Source organism: Sprattus sprattus, assembly GCF_963457725.1.
Source record: "Sprattus sprattus genome assembly, chromosome: 17".
NCBI classification, from domain to species: Eukaryota; Metazoa; Chordata; class Actinopteri; order Clupeiformes; family Clupeidae; genus Sprattus; species Sprattus sprattus.
In genome coordinates this window covers 11,532,647-11,551,953 of record NC_137915.1, presented here as the reverse complement: position 1 = coordinate 11,551,953, position 19,307 = coordinate 11,532,647, and the positions used below count along the sequence as shown (strand labels likewise).

General features: G+C 39.5%; 1 protein-coding gene across 1 annotated transcript; it reads right to left on the bottom strand.

Annotated features, from left to right (window-relative positions):
- Nucleotides 1–886: 886 nt before the first annotated feature.
- Nucleotides 887–19,254, bottom strand: LOC308378716 (myosin-7-like). Its single transcript, XM_080855686.1, has 39 exons — nucleotides 19,223–19,254; nucleotides 18,581–18,790; nucleotides 18,206–18,349; nucleotides 17,960–18,116; nucleotides 13,635–13,662; nucleotides 13,434–13,539; nucleotides 13,251–13,343; nucleotides 13,095–13,158; nucleotides 12,909–13,007; nucleotides 12,717–12,820; nucleotides 12,319–12,457; nucleotides 11,944–12,062; nucleotides 11,678–11,827; nucleotides 11,421–11,591; nucleotides 10,868–11,180; nucleotides 10,546–10,619; nucleotides 10,179–10,384; nucleotides 9,974–10,097; nucleotides 9,733–9,869; nucleotides 8,044–8,299; nucleotides 7,652–7,894; nucleotides 7,393–7,569; nucleotides 7,155–7,300; nucleotides 6,942–7,032; nucleotides 5,217–5,606; nucleotides 4,993–5,119; nucleotides 4,783–4,901; nucleotides 4,443–4,639; nucleotides 4,161–4,344; nucleotides 3,903–4,068; nucleotides 3,689–3,813; nucleotides 3,273–3,581; nucleotides 2,981–3,184; nucleotides 2,601–2,897; nucleotides 2,399–2,503; nucleotides 2,201–2,296; nucleotides 1,982–2,116; nucleotides 1,236–1,311; nucleotides 887–1,008 (listed from the first exon to the last, which is right to left on the bottom strand). Exons 2-38 carry the CDS (start codon nucleotides 18,779–18,781, stop codon nucleotides 1,291–1,293), a joined length of 5,817 nt encoding a protein of 1,938 aa, XP_080711812.1. The 5' UTR covers nucleotides 18,782–18,790; nucleotides 19,223–19,254; the 3' UTR covers nucleotides 887–1,008; nucleotides 1,236–1,290.
- Nucleotides 19,255–19,307: the final 53 nt, after the last annotated feature.

Genomic DNA, 19,307 nt, shown 5'->3' with positions numbered 1-19,307 from the left:
AGCAAATAAAATAAAAGATATTAAACTAAAGAGTCTTTTGTAAAGCAGTTCTCCTTTGTCGTCCTGTCTCGTCCTGGCACACGGTCAAAAAACTGTTGCCTTCCTCAGCCACACCCAGATGCTGTGGCTCCTGGCTTTTAAGGCCTTTCCCCCTTGGGCTCCACCTTCAGCCTCTCAGGTTTGTTCAGGTGTCTTCTAGGTGGGGGCAAATACACCTACGGCCATAGTGTCACTCATCCATTCTTACATACACACCCACACGCACGTACTAATAAAGAAAGATAGCATAAGAATAAACATAAAAGTTAATTTGGCTCCTACAATCTCTTTTGTCTACTGTCTTGCCAACCCTATTTCTGTATCTGTCACATGATGATTCCCCTGTAGTACTAGTGGAGATGCATTGTTGTACAGTAGATTAATTTAGTAGATACACAGAAGTCATTATGGACACAGTGTTTTACATAGTTCAGTGTTTCTCAACCTTTAGCATTACTTTTCTGGATATGTAAAGAAGTGAGGTACTTCAGTGCCATGTTTAAAAGTATTTAGTTTTAAGGTAATCTTTTCCGCGCCCCTAGTGACCCAAGACCAGTATAAGTTATGTTGAAAGTAACGATTCTTCTGTGATTTTAAGAGATTTTCGGCACCCTAACAATATATTCCCACACACATATGCAACTGACTGGCCTTCATCAAAATTCTGGTCACAGTTCTGTTAATAGTAACATGTACATAATGCATTTTTACATTTTTCAAAAGCAAGCTTTAGAATACATATTTATATTGTGCCAACTGCCTTGCGCTGTATTATTTGATGGTTTTTCATCAATAACTAATCAGGTGCTAGCATACACTAAAATAAGACAACCAGAATGATATTTTCGACACGCTTTTTATTCAATATACTCTAATACAGCACAGCTGAAAGGACAACTGAATCACTGTAAGGCAGACATGCTCTTAGGAAAGGTCCAAGTCAGAGCTTCACTCTTCATCATGACCTTTCTGCAAGGGAAAGAAAATATAAATATTATCTGTTTTAATCAAAGTAATTTACTGTTCAACAAATATGTACCTTGATATTGGCTGAGGGGTCATTATTGATTAATTCATGATCATTTTGCCATCTCTAACCTCAAAAAGGCAAGTAATGTTAAGGACTTTAATATCCTATACATTTACAATTTAAAATGTCAGTTTATACAGAAATAAATCACAGCTAAAAGGACAACCTTTCTTAATCACTGGAAGGCAGACATGCTCTTAGGAAAGGTCCAAGTCAGAGCTTCACTCTTGATCCAGACCTTTCTGCAAGGGAAAGAAAATAAATGTATAATCAGTTTTAATCAAACAGGTAATTTACTGTTTAACAAATATGTATCTTGATCAGGTAAACAGGTTATCAAGGTGAATTTCTGCCCACTAGTTTTGGTTGTGATTGGCTAAAAAGCTGCTGGTAGAGACCATAGTTCTGTGATTTTTCTTGTCAGATAAAAGGTTATGCCTCAGGTTAGAGTGGGAGTTTAAGCATTATTGGCCGAGGGGGTCATCATTGATTAATTAATGATTCGTTGCCATTTCTAACATCAAACTGGCTTATTTAAGTAGTCTTAAGGATTTTCAATGTCCTATAAATAATGAGATTTCAGGACTGATTTTACAGTTTATATAGAAATAAATCTCATGATCACATGATTTTAAAGTTGACAAGCTGGTGTCGTAAAAACCTAATTAGGGTTTTGTAGACTTTGATGGCTTTACTTTGCTTGCATGCTGATGGCCATGATCACTTGAAATTTAAATGCAACTCAAAAAAGACAGACTCTGTTGTTCTAGGTGGTGTGAATTGCTTGGCCGTTCCAGTATTACCCATAGACCCATGTGATTAGTAGGCAGATACTTGCCATGCAATATCAATGGACTTTTTCAATGAAAAACATTGATAGTGGATTTTCTAGATTTGAGCGTGTGAATTTACCTTGCCACCTGCATCACGGCTCTTGGTTTTCATCTTGTTGACCTGAGACTCAGCAATATCAGCTCTCTCCTCAGCCTCATCCAACTCATGCTGCAGCTTGCGGAACTTGCCCATGCTGCCATTGGCCAGCTCCTCCTGAAAAACATAATTAGTCACGGAATTAGGTAAAAGATCTCTGTATGTTTGAATGAAATTAGTGATGAATTATGGGAAACTTACAGCCTCCTCTGCTGTTCTCTTATAGGACTTGACCTTCATCTGCAGTTTGTCCACGAGGTCCTGGAGACGATGCAGATTCTTCTTGTCTTCTTCAGTCTGTAGATTGAGAGGTTAGTAGACGTTTTATTACTGTTTATCTATTTGATATGAGGGACACACAGAGACCTTTTTCCAGACATTTTATGAAATTAAACTTACCTGGTAGGTGAGCTCCTTAATGCGTCTCTCATATTTACGGATCCCCTTGACAGAATCACCAGCCTTCCGTTGCTCAATCTCAACCTCATTTTCAAGCTCCCTCATCTATGTAGACACATGAACCAAACATCAAAACTATATTTGGCAAATATATCCTTACTCATCAAGCCAAAAACACAAATCAGTAAAATAGAGCTCTCACCCTGGACTCTAGCTTCTGGATCTGCTTCTTGCCGCCCTTCATGGCAATTTGCTCAGCTTCATCCAGACGGTGCTGCAGGTCCTTGATGGTCTGCTCCATGTTCTTCTTCATGCGCTCCAAGTGAGAACTGGTGTCCTGCTCCTTCTTCAGCTCCTCTGCCATCATGGCAGCATCAGTGATGGCCTTCTTGGCTTTTTCCTCAGCATTCCTGCACTCCTGCACAGCCTCTTCCACTTCAGTCTGCAGCTGGGATGTATCAGTCTCTAGCTTCTTTTTCTGGTTTAGCAGGCTGGTGTTCTATGTGGGAAGACAAAAATGTTCATGATAGTCTGTGTCGCAGTATGAATTAGTCAAAAGAACCACCATGTTTTGGATTTTACCTGAGAGTGCAGAAGCTGCACCCTCTCGCTGACGTCGAGCAGCTCCTGTTCAGCCAGTTTCCGGCCTCTCTCAGTCTGCTCCACCAGGGACCTCAGCTCATCCAGTTCAGCCTGCAGCAGATTGTTGCGTCTCTCCACAATTGCAGTGTTTTCTTTGAGATCATCGTTAGCACGGACAGCTTCATCCAGATGAAGCTGAGAGTCCTATGATGGAAAGATTTGAGAAATCGTAAATGTACATGGACATATTTGCATCTACAGTTATGACTGAGGTTATGTACTGCTTTTTAACCTTCAGATGCCCATGGAGACCCTTGAGCTGCTTCTGGGCCTCAGATGCCTGCCTGTTGGCCTGGCTGAGCTGGATCTCCATCTCATTGAGGTCTCCCTCCATCTTTTTCTTCAGCCTGAGAGCCTCATTCCTGCTGCGAGTCTCAGACTCCAGGGAGCTCTGCAGGGTTTCCACCACCCTCTGCTGGTTCCTCTTGGCCTGCTCCATCTCCTCATCCTTCTCAGTAAGTTTACGTTCAATGTCAGCTTTGACCTGGTTGAACTCCAGCTGAGCTCTAAGGATTTTACCCTCCTCATGCTCTAGAGTACCCTGTTGACATATACGTGCACATTATTATATACTCCTAGAACATTCCTTAGAAAGTCTAAGAAACAGTCCTAGTCATACTGACCATTTTTTTATTATTTTTGACATACCTCTGCTTCCTCTAAAGCAGTTTGAATCTCTGCCTTTTCTTGCTCAAGTTGCTTTCTGACCTTTTCAAGTTCATGAATGCTCTTGCCAGTCTCACCAAGTTGCTCAGTGAGATCAGATATTTCCTCTATGGGGTAAGCAAAACTGTGTTCATATACAAAAATTGAAATACTTCACCTTTCATGCACTTGGCAGAGATTTAATGTCTATACCGACCTTGGAGGTTTTTGTTCTCCCTCTTCATGGTCTCCAGGTGATCCAGAGATTCCTCATAAGAGTTCTTGAGTTTGAAGAGCTCAGTGCCAAGAGATCTGGCCTCTTTCTGGGAGCTCTCCAGTTCAGTCTGAGCTTCCTCATACTTTTGCTTCCACTCCGCTAGGACCTGATCAAATTGAAATATGGAGCATGAGTTTTCATGCGATATTACATAAATATGTATTCCGTGTTGGAAGTTGGGAGAAATGGGTACACAACCTTGTCAAAGTTTCTTTGCTTCTTGTCCAGGGCAGCAGCAGCAGCATTGGATCTCTCCACATCTACCATGAGATCTTCAATCTCATTTTGCAGTCTATGCTTAGTTTTCTCCAGGGAGGAGCATTTAGCATTAACAGCCTCCACAGCTTCCTCTGCATCTTGCAGACGCTGAGCCAGCTTTTTCCTGAGTAAGAATACATTAAAAGTGTGCATGATGATGGCACTGGCCATGTTTAGTCTTTGATTTTAAACCGTTCATTCAGTCGGGTCAGGGGGCCTTACTTTGCATCTTCCAGCTCCTCAGTCCTCTGGACAGCATCAGTCTCGTACTTGGTTCTCCACTGAGCCACCTCAGAGTTGGCCTTGGAGAGACTGCGCTGCAGCTCAGCCTTGGCCTCCTGCTCCTCCTCAAACTGCTCCCTTAGGAGGTCAGCATCATGGCGAGCAGACTGCACTGCATGGGCTAGCGCATTCTTAGCCTGGGGAAAGTGTATCATAGAAGTAGCTAATAAGTCAAAAGTTTTCAGAACCAAAATTAATACATTAATATTGACCTTCCAATATGCTGTAACAGTATGTTAATCATTCATGCAATTCATGTTATAGTATAGTTTCTAAACACCTTGATTTCTTCCTCCAGTTGTCTTTTAAGGTCTTCAACCTGTTGAGTGTAGGATTGTTTGCCTCTAGTTAGCTGAGAGACAAGAGAATCCTTCTCTTCTAGTTGCCGGGAAAGCTCCCCTGTTTGATTGAGATATGATGGTTAGTCAAGATAGCTTGTCATGAGAGTGTTAATGTTTAAACATGTTATGTCAGTGTTACTGTTATATACCATTTTCAGTTTGAAGCTTAGCCTTCTGCATAGAAAAATCATTGATGCCGCGCTGGGCTTCTTCATACTTTGTCCTATATTCAGTCATCTGATCCTCCAAGGTCCTGCACATTTTTTCCAAGTTTCCCTGAACAACGAAAATTGTTCATGAAAATAGAAAGATCCAAAACATCTGGACTCTAGATATGTAAACACTGTTGTTCACAAACGTTTTCATACTTTACCTTAGCTTTGGAAACCTGCTCCATGTTAGAGGCAACATCATCCAGCTCCAGACGGAGTTCACTCTTCTCCTTCTCAAGCTTTTGTTTCACTCTCTGAAGGTTGTCAATCTGCTCGCCGAGGTCAGCTACACTGTCTGCCTGCTTCTTCCTGAGTGTGGCAGCGGTGGCCTCATGCTGCAGAGTGGACTCTTCAAGGTCTCTGCGCAACTTCTGGAACTCAGCCTCCCTCTTCTTGTTCATCTCAATTTGGGCAGCAGTGGCACCTCCAGCCTCCTCCAGCCTCTCACTGATCTCCTCCAGCTCTCTGGCCAAATCTGCCCGCTGCTTCTCAACTTTGGCCCTGGCAGCTCTCTCAGCCTCCAGCTCTTCTTCTAGCTCCTCAATTCGGGCCTTTTTTCAAGAAAACATGAATGTGTACAGATGAAATTTCATATTGTATACTCAGTTTTTATACCATTTATTTCCTCTAGGGGTGCGAATCTTTCATGAAAAAGACGATCCGATACGTATCTCGATACATGGGCACGATACAATACAAAAAAAGATGCATGTTGATAAAAAACGATTCAGTACGATTCGATGCGATACGATTCGATACGATTCGATGCAATTCAATGCGATTTAATGTGATTCAATGTGATTCAATAATTGAATACACTGCGTTGTGAGGAAACAATGGACCTCATTCTTGAACATTTTCTTATGTATCTTCTTACAGATCTTCTTCCCAACCTCAGAAAAGATCTCTGCCGGATTCATGAACGCCTCGAAATGTGTTCTTGCATACAGAAACGCCCTGCCAGCTACTTATAAGGGCATGCTATTGCAATGTGTGCACACTTCACAGGCAAAGCGTAAGCAACTTCAGACTGATCAAAATCATGTCAAAGCGAGCACCGGTAAGCCCAGACCTAAATCCACCGTTGCAGAGGTGGAGGTACTGTTGCAGAATGTAGATGTGTCCATTCTAGTACACTATGGCTATATACACGCGATTGAGTTTAGAAGCTTGTATATTTAATCACTGCCATTTGCGGTGTTCGTATAGTGCTTTATTTATTTTAGGACATCACGATGGCTTGGTTTCAGAATCATGACTATAAATGTTAATCATAATTGTTAATGATACAAATATCCTCCTATATATTATTAGTATAATTATTTAAATCCGAGGATGTGCGTAGAATCATCAACGATTTTTCTTCCTTGGCTTAAGTAGCTAGCATAGCATTGGCCTTTGAAATGAATAGCGTAGCTAGCATAGCTTTGGCCATTGAAATGAATAGCATAGCTAGCATAGCATTGTCTATTGAGTTAAAAGCGTAGGTAACATAGCATTGGCCATAATGGCATTGTAATGAATGGGAGTTGTAATCTGTCGTTCTCTCCAGGTCTACCTCCTTGTACCTCGGGGCATTATTTGTGAGAATACCGCTGATTGGCTTATGCTATGCGGGCTTTGGCCAATGACAGGCTGTCATTGTTGTGACTGAGATCAAATGCAACAGGTCAGCGAGTGAGAGTTTTGCCTAGCATAGCGTAGCAATTTAACAGAGAGACAAACGCTTGTGAACCGGTTCATAACTTTTAAATCGGGCAAAGACCGGTTCATGTCATTTTAATTCTAATCCGGGACTTCACCCATCGATGTAGTCGTATCTTACACGCTAAAAACGGACGTCGATACGTATCGGTTATTTTTTACACCCCTAGTTTCCTCTGTACCTGCAGTTCCTTCAGTTTCTTTTGGAGCTGTGCTCCCATAGCTTGCTCATCTTCAATCTTGCTGGTAAGCTGGCTCATATCAAAGTCTTTCCTGTGGTACAAAAAAACAAACAGATTTCATCGTCTTTAAAGTAGACAAAATAGTTTTTTGGATTGTTCATGAATGCAATAAATGGTTTTAGTTTTGTCTCATGTGTGATCCAGAAAACATACTTTTTCATCCTTTCCTCTAGCTGCTGTTTGTCATTCTCTAGGTCCATCACATTTTCCTGGGTCAACTTTAAGTCACCCTCAAGCTTCCTCTTAGCTCTCTCCAGATCCATCCTTAGCTTCTTTTCCTGTTCCAGGGAGCCCTCAAGCTGAAAACGAGTAGAAAAGGTATTGTTTTTGCATTTTTCAGACACAAGCACAATACACAAAGATTTGAAAAAGGTGATAACTGGACACACACATCATCAACTTGCTGCTCCAGCTTGGCTTTGGCCTTAGTCAGAGTGTTGACTTTGTCCTCCTCACTCTGAAGGTCATCCAGCGTTTGCTGATGAGCCTCCTGTAGAGCTTTCTTCTCCTTGGTCAGCTTGGCAATGATTTCATCAAGAGCTGCCATCTCCTCAGTCAGGTTTTTAACCTAAATGAATAGAAAGAATGAAAACATTTAAGCAAAGGGAGTTCCCTTACCATCACCTTGCACCTATTACACATGCACTGACCTTATTCTCAGTGGCATGTTTCTCTTTCTCCACTTTAGCCAGTGTTAGCTCCAGATCATCAATGTCCTTCTTGAGCTCAGAGCACTCATCCTCCAACTTCCTCTTCTTAGCAGTCAGCTCTGCATTCATCTCTTCCTCATCTTCCAGTCTCTCAGTCAGCTCTTTGCTTTTGGCCTCAAGCTGGATCTTGCTCTTGATCAGACCCTCACAACGTTCCTCAGCATCACCAAGAGCATCTTGTTCCTGTGAAGAGTAATTCATTGCTCTAGGTGAAAATGGCCTTGGCAGCTTAATGCTCATTTTACAAATGTTTCCACTCTATACATTTATTTGTCAAACAAATATATAATTAAATGCAATTGTTATAAATACTGAAAATAAGCTTTACTCACAGTCTGAACTGTAAGTTGCAGGTCATTCTTCTCTTGGAGAATAGAAACCATTTTCTCCTCCAGCTCTTTTCTACGAGTCTCAGATTTAGCGTAGGCATCCTTCAGTTTCAGGAATTCTTCCTTCATGTTGGCCATCTCTTTCTCAGATTCAGCTGATTTCAACAGGGGCTTGATCTTGAAGTACATCTTCATCCAGGGCCAATTCTTGACACCCATGAATGCACGGACATTCCACTGAATCACGAGCAGGGCATCCCTTAAAATTTGGAAGGGAAAGAAAGTCATATCATGTGTGCAAAAAACAGGAAATTGTTGAAGAATATGGTTGATGTGAGTTATTGTCATTATATGGCCATTTTCTCATCCGAGCACAGGAAGAAATGTGATAGGCATGTTTCAGTGATAACATGTACAACGTGTAGCACATGTTCACATTCAAGTTTACCATCGGCTCAACCTTTGTACCCATTAACTGAATTTATAGTAGTGTGTGAGTATGGATTGAAATTCAGCAATTGTCTGTTCACATGAATCACAACATTTATGTTTTGCCCTTAGAGTTTTTGTAAAATGAAACTGGAAGGAAAGGAAAGGCCATTTAACCAAAACAAGGATGTCAAATTCTCCACATACATTTCATACTTGATAAGAAGGAGAGCTTCTTGGGAACTGAATGCTGAATGCAACACTTTTCACTTTAAAAATAAAAGGCTCTACTGCATTCTGAAGAAATATGTTGGAAGATGATTAGGATTGATTCTTTGCTGTGTGATCAAGGAAAGGGAGTTGATCTTAAATCTTATGCATTGCAAATATTTCCTCCAAATTGATTCCCAAAATAACAAATTGAAAATAAAAGTGTTATGACGATTACATTTATTTTATTAGAACAAACTCCAGGACCCGTATTAACAAAGCATTTGAACTTACCTGAGTGTACTCCTGGGTTACACTAAAAGTTTATAACTGAAAGTTTTCTCCAAAAATCCTTTTACCAAAGCTGGCTGACATCAAGTCATGAGCTTGCTTTCAGTGACCTTGGTGATTGATTGATGAGTGACAGGTCTGTGCCGGTGATTAGGCGTGCACTTTAGGGCGTATTGCAAAGACAGATAAATTCATAATTTATAACGGAAAACGCTTCACAACCCACTATCTTCTAGGAGTTGGTGTGTTATGAGTCCTCTTGACTCCTCTTAGTTCTCCCAGGGTTAGGTGCTACTATCAGTGCTAAGTGTCATTGTGATTTACTCTTTAAAAGTCCCAAAGTAGAGATTGATATGGCCATTATTTTGGGAAAATGTTCCTATACCAGAACGTTAAGAGCTTCTTTCAGCTTTAAGGTCCTTTGTGAAGATGGACCCAGGTCATCATGCGGAAATTTCCTTTTGTTTGACCCTTTAACACACCGTTTGGTTACAGCTAACTGATACAGTATTTTCTTTGAACATGTATTCCTATTAGAGCCATCAGTTAGGCAGTATTTGTTTTAAATCAACCATAATACATTTCAAGAACCATGAAGGTTTTTGTCCCGAATATCATGTATAGACATTTTGCAATAATGTAAACATGCTATAATATATAGAAAAACAACATATGTAGAAAAACAAATGCATTTTATGATATTTTCCAGAAGTGGTCACTCCGGTAGTATGACCCTCTCATTTAATTAATAAACCAATTTACCTGCGTGCGACAATCTTCTGGAATTCAACTCTTGCTAGTTTACTGCGACCATTTGCTTGGATGCCAGTCATGATGACAGTGAGACGGTCGTCTCTCATCTCCTCAAGGCCACCTAGGAGACCGGCTTTGAAGAACACCTTAAAATCAACAGTTTTGGGCGTTTAGAGTTTCATTAGGCTTAACAAAACATGCTGATTTAATATTGTAGGTGTGTATATAGGAACATTATACAATGAAACACCTTAGTGTGTCCAAATCTGTACTGGTCATGGTCAATATCTAGAGATCCCAGCAGTTTCTCTGCTCCTTTCTTGCCGTCAATGAACTGTCCCTCAGGGATAGCAGCAGGATTCAGGATACGGTATCTGAAAAAAAGTGAAATGGTCTGTTTGATATGTCCTCTTAGTGTTATCATATAGTCAGGACAAACAATTAACAGATTTTACCTCTGTTTGAAGTCTGGATACTGGATCCTGTTGGGGAAGCCCTTTCTGCAGATCCTGATGCCTTCCAGCACACCGTTACAGCGCAGCTGGTGCATGACCAAAGGATTCTCCATGGCCCCAGGAGTCTTGGTTTCATTGGGGATGAGGCAGCGCACAAAGTGGGGGTGAGTCGACCTCAAGTTGGTCATCAGCTTGTTCAGGTTCTCCTGTTGTAAGATTTTTTTGTATTTGCTTAATGAGAGTTCGGAACAGCATGAGTATGTCTTTCACAGGTATAGAACTATGATAATAAAACAGGTTTCACCGACCCTTTGTACAATGCATAATGAACAGAAACATCATACATGAACTAGTAAGTCATACTGACCCTATGGAGAGCGGACACAGTCTGGAAGGAACCACCTTTCTTCTTCTTACCAGCTTCCTTGCTCTTTGGAGCATCTGCAGCAAAAGTATAAATGTCCATAATTTAATACAGTCTACAGCTTGGAGTTGAGGTTAAATTAGATTCCTGATGACTCTTATTTATATGTGGACTAAAAGTATTCAAATTTTGAATGGAAAAAAACTAAAAAACCCTTGAGGGTACCTCAGATTTGATCTTTTGCCAATGTTCTTTCTTTGTCTCGTATTTGGCAGTTGTGTGCTAAAAAAAATGTGGTGTTTTATGTAATGGATAAATAGCTTACCAGCCCCTTCAGCCCCAGCATATCCCTCAAAGAGTTGTCCCAGCATCTTCATTGATGACTTTTGATACAGTCCCACAACTGTATCATTGAGGGGGTCCTTGTTTTTCGTCAGCCAGTTGCAAATGTTATAATCAACAGTTCCAGCATAGTGAACCAGGGAGAAATGGGACTCTGGTCTCCCCTTGATTGGCCTGGGCTTCTGGAAGCAGGCATTTTTGCCCAAGTGGTTGTCATAAAGCTTGGCTTTAAATGTAGCATCACTGGCCTTGGGGAACATGCACTCCTCTTCAAGGATGGACATGATCCCCATGGGCTGTAGATTAAACAGACATAAGAAATATCAGATAATTGTTGGTATGTTTTTCTCTTAAAAACTCTAAATCTAAAATCACATTCATGCTCCTTAGTAGCACATTTTAAGTTAATTTCTGAAACAACCATGTTATTTTACTGCTCTAGGGAAGGAACTTGAACTACATCTTAAAATGTTTTAGAAAATGACATTTTTACAATAAAAGTTATAATTATACATATCAACTATAGATTTACACACCTTTTCAATGAGTTCAATGCACGCCGCCAAGTCCATGCCGAAGTCAATGAAAACCCACACAATGCCCTCCTTCTTGTACTCCTCTTGCTCCAGCACAAACATGTGGTGGTTGAAGAACTGCTGCAGCTTCTCATTAGTGAAGTTGATGCATAGTTGCTCAAAGGTATTTAACTATAAAGAAGATAGACATGTGGTTGGCCTTTTATAGCATCAGGTTTCTTTATTAACTAGATGTCTGTTTTGTTTTACAAACTCACATCAAAGATCTCAAATCCAGCAATATCCAGCACACCAATGAAGTACTGGCGAGCTTGTTTAGTGTCCAATTGGCTGTTGATTCTCACTACCATCCAGTTAAACATCTTCTCATATATTGCCTTGGATAGGGCTCCAATGGCATAGTAGACCTTCGAAATGCAAGGTTAATAATGGAAACAAAATTAATACATACATTCAATATACCTTAACCTAATACTTAATTGACAAAGGGACAAAGTTCTGACAAAACTTGCATCTCTCCTACCTGTTGGACACTCTGTCCCTTGGTGACCCACTCATTTCCTACTTTGACTCTTGGATTACATAAGGCCTTGACGACTTCAGCAGAGTTCAAGTTCATCAGATAACAAGCCTTGTCCAAATCTGTTTAAAAAAACACATACTTTATGCATTGAAACATTATATGAATACAATTTTGTGACCTCTTAGGGCTCTTTTCATGTTTTTTTGGGGAAGCTATCGATCTAAACCTTCAATAGGAGTAGTTATATCATGATGTTTAGTAGCTCAAAAACAATCTTTGTCACAACCTTGGTTATTATTAAGTGTGGTCAGGTTAAATTGACTGTCAAGATACAGTGGTGCTTTTCATCATAATGAAGCAGTTTGGATAACATACCCTCAGTGCCATCAGCCTCTGCCTGCTCCTCTCTCTGCTTCTGCTTGAACTTCAAGTTGCCATAGTGCATGATGGCACCAGTCAGCTTGTAAATGCTCATCTTCTCTTCTGCAGTGAAGCCCAGCACATCAAAAGCTTCCTGTAGCGGAAATAATAGAGTAAGTGATGAAATTACACTCACTAGCTGTGTATATAACTATATGTAACCCTATATCACACAGCGTCTTGGGGTATCTAGAAAAGTATTATTATTATTATTAACATAGTAATACTTCAATAGGACAGGGACATTGCAGGGCTCCTACAGATGAAAACAGATCAGAACCAAATAGAAAAAGTATCCAATGTGTTTCTATCCAGCAGAAGACTAACTTAAAGACAACAGCAGCTTTACTCACATCAGTAGCTATCAGCTCATCTCCATCATCAATGGATGCTACTGTGGTCTGTCCTTGGGAGATGAAAGCATAGTCGTAGGGGTTGGTTGTGATGAGCAGCATGTCTAAAATGGAAGAATATGGTTCTCATCAGTTTCTTCCTCAGTACGTGACATGTGATGTCATGTTATGTTAAAGTTTGAGGATTCTAACCCGGCAGTTCTGGTTTCCGCAAAGAGAGGATCTGGTAGAAGATGTGATAATCTCTCTCAGCCTTTAGCTGGAAAGTTATCCTAGATTTCTCCAGGAGATCTGCCAAATGATGAGGAAATAAAAGTTTTTCAGCATTTCAGGATTAATAGATTTTGATTTGATGTAATTGAACTGAAGTTCACTTACATGTCTCAATGTCAGCAGAGGCCAGTTTGCCACTTGCAGCAAAGTGGATTCTGATGAATTTACCCTGACAAAAACATGGAAATCAGTTATTTCACATTCATAATGCATTGTTGTGCATTGCTTGAGTTACCTTTGACAATCTTAAGTTATACTTACAAATCTAGAGGAGTTGTCGTTTCTGATGGTCTTTGCATTACCAAAGGCCTCCAGAGCAGGGTTACACTGTATGATTTGATCTTCCAGGGTTCCCTGAAGAGAAACACCTATCAGTGTCACTGACATTAAGATTATGGGGGATTTGCATTAAACACAGAAGAGGCACTGTCTCAATTCAACAACCTTTTTGTCATTCGGATCCTTCTTGCCTGCACCTACAGCAGCAATGCTGGCAAAGTACTGAATGACTCTCTTGGTGTTCACAGTCTTACCCGCACCAGATTCTCCACTTAGAAAGAATGGCAAGGAATGTATTTTTTATGTCATTAATTTATACCAGCACTTTATTCAGAAATAGAAACAGCATTACTATAGTGTACTTACGTGATCAGGCAGGACTGATTCTCCCTGTCTAAACAAACAAAACAAACAAATACATTTCATTTTTTGAACGATTTTTTATACATCTTTTATATGTTCATGTAGTGATTATACCAAAGATATGAAATATCCATTTGGGTGACCCAGAGGTGAACTGTCCCCCGTGCCCCCTCCCCTTCCCCTTTCTCACACAGGATCTGTGCAAGGCACCTTCTTAGCAAGCAGGGGCGCCTGCAGCTGCAGGGGGCACCATTTACACCACACAGTGATATGATAGATAATAGAAAACCGCTTTGCACTTTTCTTTTAACCCATTTAGGCCTAAAACGCCTGGAAAAAATGCCTGTAAAACCTATGGGCGATTTCAGAAACCTCCCCTAAAACCTGAAGTTTTTCTAGAAATTCAGCAACTGTGTCAACGCCTACTACATTACTGATTTCTCAGCCCCTGTAACAGATAGGAACACAATTCAAAACGTATTTGAGAGCTTACACCTGTGGCTTTCATGGGAATTTGAATTATTTGTATTTACAAATATTTACAATATTTACATACACCTTCTCAAAAGTAAAAAGAATATGTAAAAGTGCAGGATCAGCACAAAACAGTAAAAAAAAAAATCAAATAGACTATATGACAAAGTATATAACAAAGTGAAATAAAGTATATAACTATATAATTATAAGTTTATAATTCTTAAAGGGAAAGTTTTAACTTTTGAGTTGTTTACTTGTTTTATTATGAGCAGAAGGGAATACGATTAACATCTATTTTGTTGTCCGTGTAGTTTTTACATACCAGGGATATTTTATGCTCATTTGGACACTATGGATGGAGAATGGACCTCAAAGTGTCAACCTCTGAATTGTTTACTTGTTGTATTATGAGCAGAAGGGAATAAGATTTTGATCAACAATTATAACTATTTTGTTGTCCATGTAGTTTTTACATACCAGTGATATTTTTTTTGCTCATTTGGATACTATCACTGAGATACAGATTAACTAGTTTAGTGTCAAATATTCCATTCAAAGGGAAAAAACTGGAATAATTCAAATAAAAAACAAAACAAATTTCAAGTACATCTTATTCATCAACTGATAAATACTGTATGCTGGGCTGAAATGGAAGGCAACCAAAGCATTCACTATAATAAAGTCAAACGAGGATTCAGTAGCATTAACTGATTATAAACAACATTATATAGGGACCAGTGTTGGGAGTAACGCGTTACAAAAGTAACGAATTACTGTAATGCATTGCTTTTTGCGGTAACGCGGTAATGTAAGGCATTACAGAAAAAAAATTGGTAATATTTACCTCGGTACAAATGTCAGTAACGCGCGTTACAATGCATTTTTAACCTGGAATGAAGTGTTTTATTTTCCTTCATCCAAATTCGCCAAAATCACCGCGAGATCAGCAGAGGTGAAACGTCGGCGCAAAATGTTCCACTTCCTTTTCCTTAAGGCTAGTCGATGCCGCTTTCAACGGTGGAATCGCCAGCTTTCCGAAAAATTGGCAGCAAGATCCCTGTGGCCATTAGCAGCAATGATGACAAGGTAAGGCTAAAACGTTCAGATATGGTATCCTTGCAGATATGATACCCACACTACCATTGCGTCAACATGTTTTTTTCTTACTGGGCTAAGGTAACTTTCCTTCTGAAGCCATGTCACAATTAAATTAAATGTGGTGAAATGAAATGAAAATGTACTTTTCCATTCTCAGAATATAGCTTAAAAAATGAATCACAAACAATGAAATATGTGGCCATCAACATGATCAGACAAGTTCAGAGAATTAACGTTAGCCTAATTTAGCACCAAGGTTCTCCCTCCTAGGCTAGGCTATGTGATGTTACTTCACCCACCACTGTTGCTGTATCGTTTGACTTAAGACTCTTATCAAAGCAAACAAATGTATTGACAGTCTCTAGTTCCGCTACATATCTAACTGAACACAGGGATTTAGTTTCATATCAAAAATACGCCTAAAAGCCCACCTCTTCACAGAATAACCCGCTAGCTTGTTAGCTGAAAATACTAGGTAACGTTACTAACTTAGCTCTTTTACCAAACAGTGTACATGTAGGATAAAGCGTCTTTCTGTTAAAGTGCACTTTACCTACAAATCATTAAACACTAGTTTAGCCCAGAGCCATAGAATCTTTCTATCTTTCTAGAATCCTTCTATGTATCTGGTTTAACCTACATAGTTCTAGATCAGAACAGATACATAACGTAATTGTGAACCACGTCAATGTATAAGATGAAACGTAGTCTACAAGAAGTATGTTTAATACAATAAACCATAAGATGAACTTGAATTTGAAGGTTAATATTGAAAATGTGTGATGCACTGCCTGTTTCTGTCCCATATGGATTTTTATTTTATTTTTTAGATCTAGCCTAGGGCCTAAACATGTATGCGTTTTATAATTTTGAAATATAATGTGGAGCATTTTTGTAAGGGCGTGCTAAACATGACCATTGAAACATTGGGGTGCACTAGCCTGTGCTACCTGTCCCATAGAAAAAAATATTTTGACACACATTCATTTTTCAATGTAAATGTTCTCATGGGGCAGGTAGCCTAATGCACCCAAATATTTCAATCTTCATGGTCAGCACAGCCATACCTTACAAAAATAGTTGGTTTCATTTGGGTTGTACATTGTAAGGCCCCTTTATATGTAGTGTTTATATCTTAGACTCTTGAATTTGAAATCTGGCTATTTTCTTATATTTTCAGCATGTACTTCAAAGCCGAAAAACCTTCACAAAGGACTTGGATGCCCAGGTACTATGTGTACTGCCTCCCCACCATAGGTGTACAGCCCATACACTAATCCAGTTGCAAACAATTTTTGATTTTTTTATGACGCATGAACTATGCTTAATGCTGTGAAGTTGGAAATAATAAAGGCATAGAAATGCTAATTTTGTATCCTGTCATATTTTTAGACATTACAATACAGTCCAATTATTATAGGCCTAAAGTTACAGTATTTCTATCACAATTTGCCAGACTTTTATGTTATACTGTTTACCATAAGTACAGATACCACATCACCTTCCACTGGATGTGTGATTCACTAATTGAGCGTCTTGAGCTTCATTACAGTAAGATTGCCAAATCCATACTTCCAGTGATTTTGGTGCGAGTAACTTACAAGTAATACAATAGTAGTGTAATGCCTTACATTTTAAAAACAGTAATATTGTAATGTAACAAATTACTTTAAAATGACAGTAACAAGTAATAAATTATGCATTCCCGTTTTGAAGTAACTTGCCCAACACTGATAGGGACTGATTATTGTTTCGAAATACTAGAATGTATAATAATGCAAAGAATAGAGAGATGTCGATATAATTCGCTCGTTCACACTCTTGCTCACTGGAGAAAGTTTTAACAACATAGCAAGCTAGCTTAGTGTTAATATAGCCCTCTATGATACCATATTCCCTTTCATTTACCTCAAGTAAACCTACATTTAAGCAAGTAACAATCGTTAACAACTACAGATAACCATATTCTGTAACTACCAGTACTCACAACTCACTCCTTGCCTAATTTACTTTGAGCTAACTCCTTGGCTATAATCCTGGCTGTCGTGGAGGAGACGTTACTTAGCAAAGCGAGAAAGCCAACGATGTTTTTTAAAGCTAATAATGGCAAAACATTTGGGGCACTATCACGTGTCTATTCTGATGCATTTCATTGGCCCAGAGGCCGACAATTTGGGCAAAAACCCCCCTTATACCGGAAAATATAAACGCTTTCCTGTCCTTAAAGGTAGAATGACGCAACAGCGCTCCCGGCTTTAATGGTAGAACAGAGGTAATGCTTTCCCGGCTTAAATGGGTTAAAGTGGCATTATGTAGTCATTGTACTTCAGGCTTAGGTTTAGGGTTAGGATAAGCAGTTTTACCTTCAAATAACAGCTTAAAAACTTTTAATATGAAGAAACGCCTCCTTGCCATTGTCATACCAGGGTCCATCGGCATATTACTGCATTCTGTACGTTTGCCTGAAGCCGCCCCGTTTCTACTGTCTGCCGAACTAGTAAGTAGCTTATTTGCCGTCTTGCTTTGTCTTGTGTTACACTTGCTTGATGTTTGACTCTGTTAGGACAGTTGTTGACTAACTTGTTTGTCATAGTGTCAAAGTCAGCACATTTCAAGAGATTTTGCTAGTTTTAGCCGCTAGCATCTGGTAAGCGATTAGCAATTGCTCCGTTATGTGTGCCCAAAACCACCACTGTAACTAATGTTTGTACACAACACTCTGGTTTGATTTGAATATATGAAGACCTTTTTACCTGAAAGCATGTATTGGTAGGCATTGTCAGAGATGGAGAAGATGTGAGGAGGAGCTTCAGTCCTCTTCTTGCCTCTGTAAGCCTCAACAACTTCCTGGTCGTACACTGGCAGCCACTTGTAGGGATTGACAGTCACACAGAACAACCCAGAGTAGGTCTGTCCAAAGAGGAATGAGATTGATCATGATTTGTTCGAACATATCTCCTGAGAACCTCCTGAGAAGACACATTTGTCATTGTACTCACGTAGATCATCCAGGCTGCATAACGGTCTTTGAGGTTAAACAGCACAGCAGGTTCGTGCAGGAAGGTTAACATCGCCATGTCCTCAATTTTGTCGTACTTTGGTGGATTCTGGGGGTGGCAGTCTACATCTTTCACAGTGACAGTCTTTGAGAAGGAGTGAATATGTCAGTCATACAATTCTTTGTAGTCAGGACATTATTCATCAGAAGTCAAAAGTTGTGTGTTTTTCACAGGCCTGCAGCCATGGAAATCTAAATATAATGATTAATAAAGATGCATTTTGTAGTCTTTCGTTTATAAAATGACAAAGAATGTGTCTAAGTAATCTCAAAACAAATAAAATGTGAAAAAATCAAGTGAAACAGATTTGTTTACCTTCTCATACTCAGTATCAACGGTGACTTTGTCCCCGTCTCTGCTGACAATCATTCCCTTCACAAATTCAACCTCAGGATCCGTCACGAAGCATGCCTTCTTAATGTCAAAGGGGCGAGTCTGGGCCTCCAGACGCTCCATATCTGATTTTCTCAGAAACGAGGCCGCCTTCCCAAACTCTGCCATCATCGCGTCACCCATGGTTTAGTCCTTGATAATGTTCATTAGATAGATTGGATTGTCAGAATATAAAAATCACATCACAGACAAGTAAGAACAACTATTTTACAAAAAATATCTCAAGCCTGGCAACTGGACAGCATGACTTTTGTTAAAGTGTGTAAATATGACCAACCGCAACTAATCATTAGTCAGACAGTTCACTGTAAAACGGCATAATTCAAGAGTTAAGTTAAGTTGATGGAGATAGGACAAGCACAGTTCAAGTCAGATCAACCACAGCAAGACACAGTGAATATCTATAAATGATTCATAATGTAGTTAAATATACTTTAATATCACAGTTAAATTACACATCCAGTATAGATAATGAGCTCAATGTTTAAGTAAGCTTAATGTCATGCTGAGTATACTGTTTTACGAGTGCAGTACAGACACAAGTTTCAAAACCAGCTACAGTACCTTTGATGTTCACTCTCCTAATGATTAACCTGAAATGAAGAAGAAAACTAAAGAGATTACCTTTCAAGCCTTTAAATGTGAATAT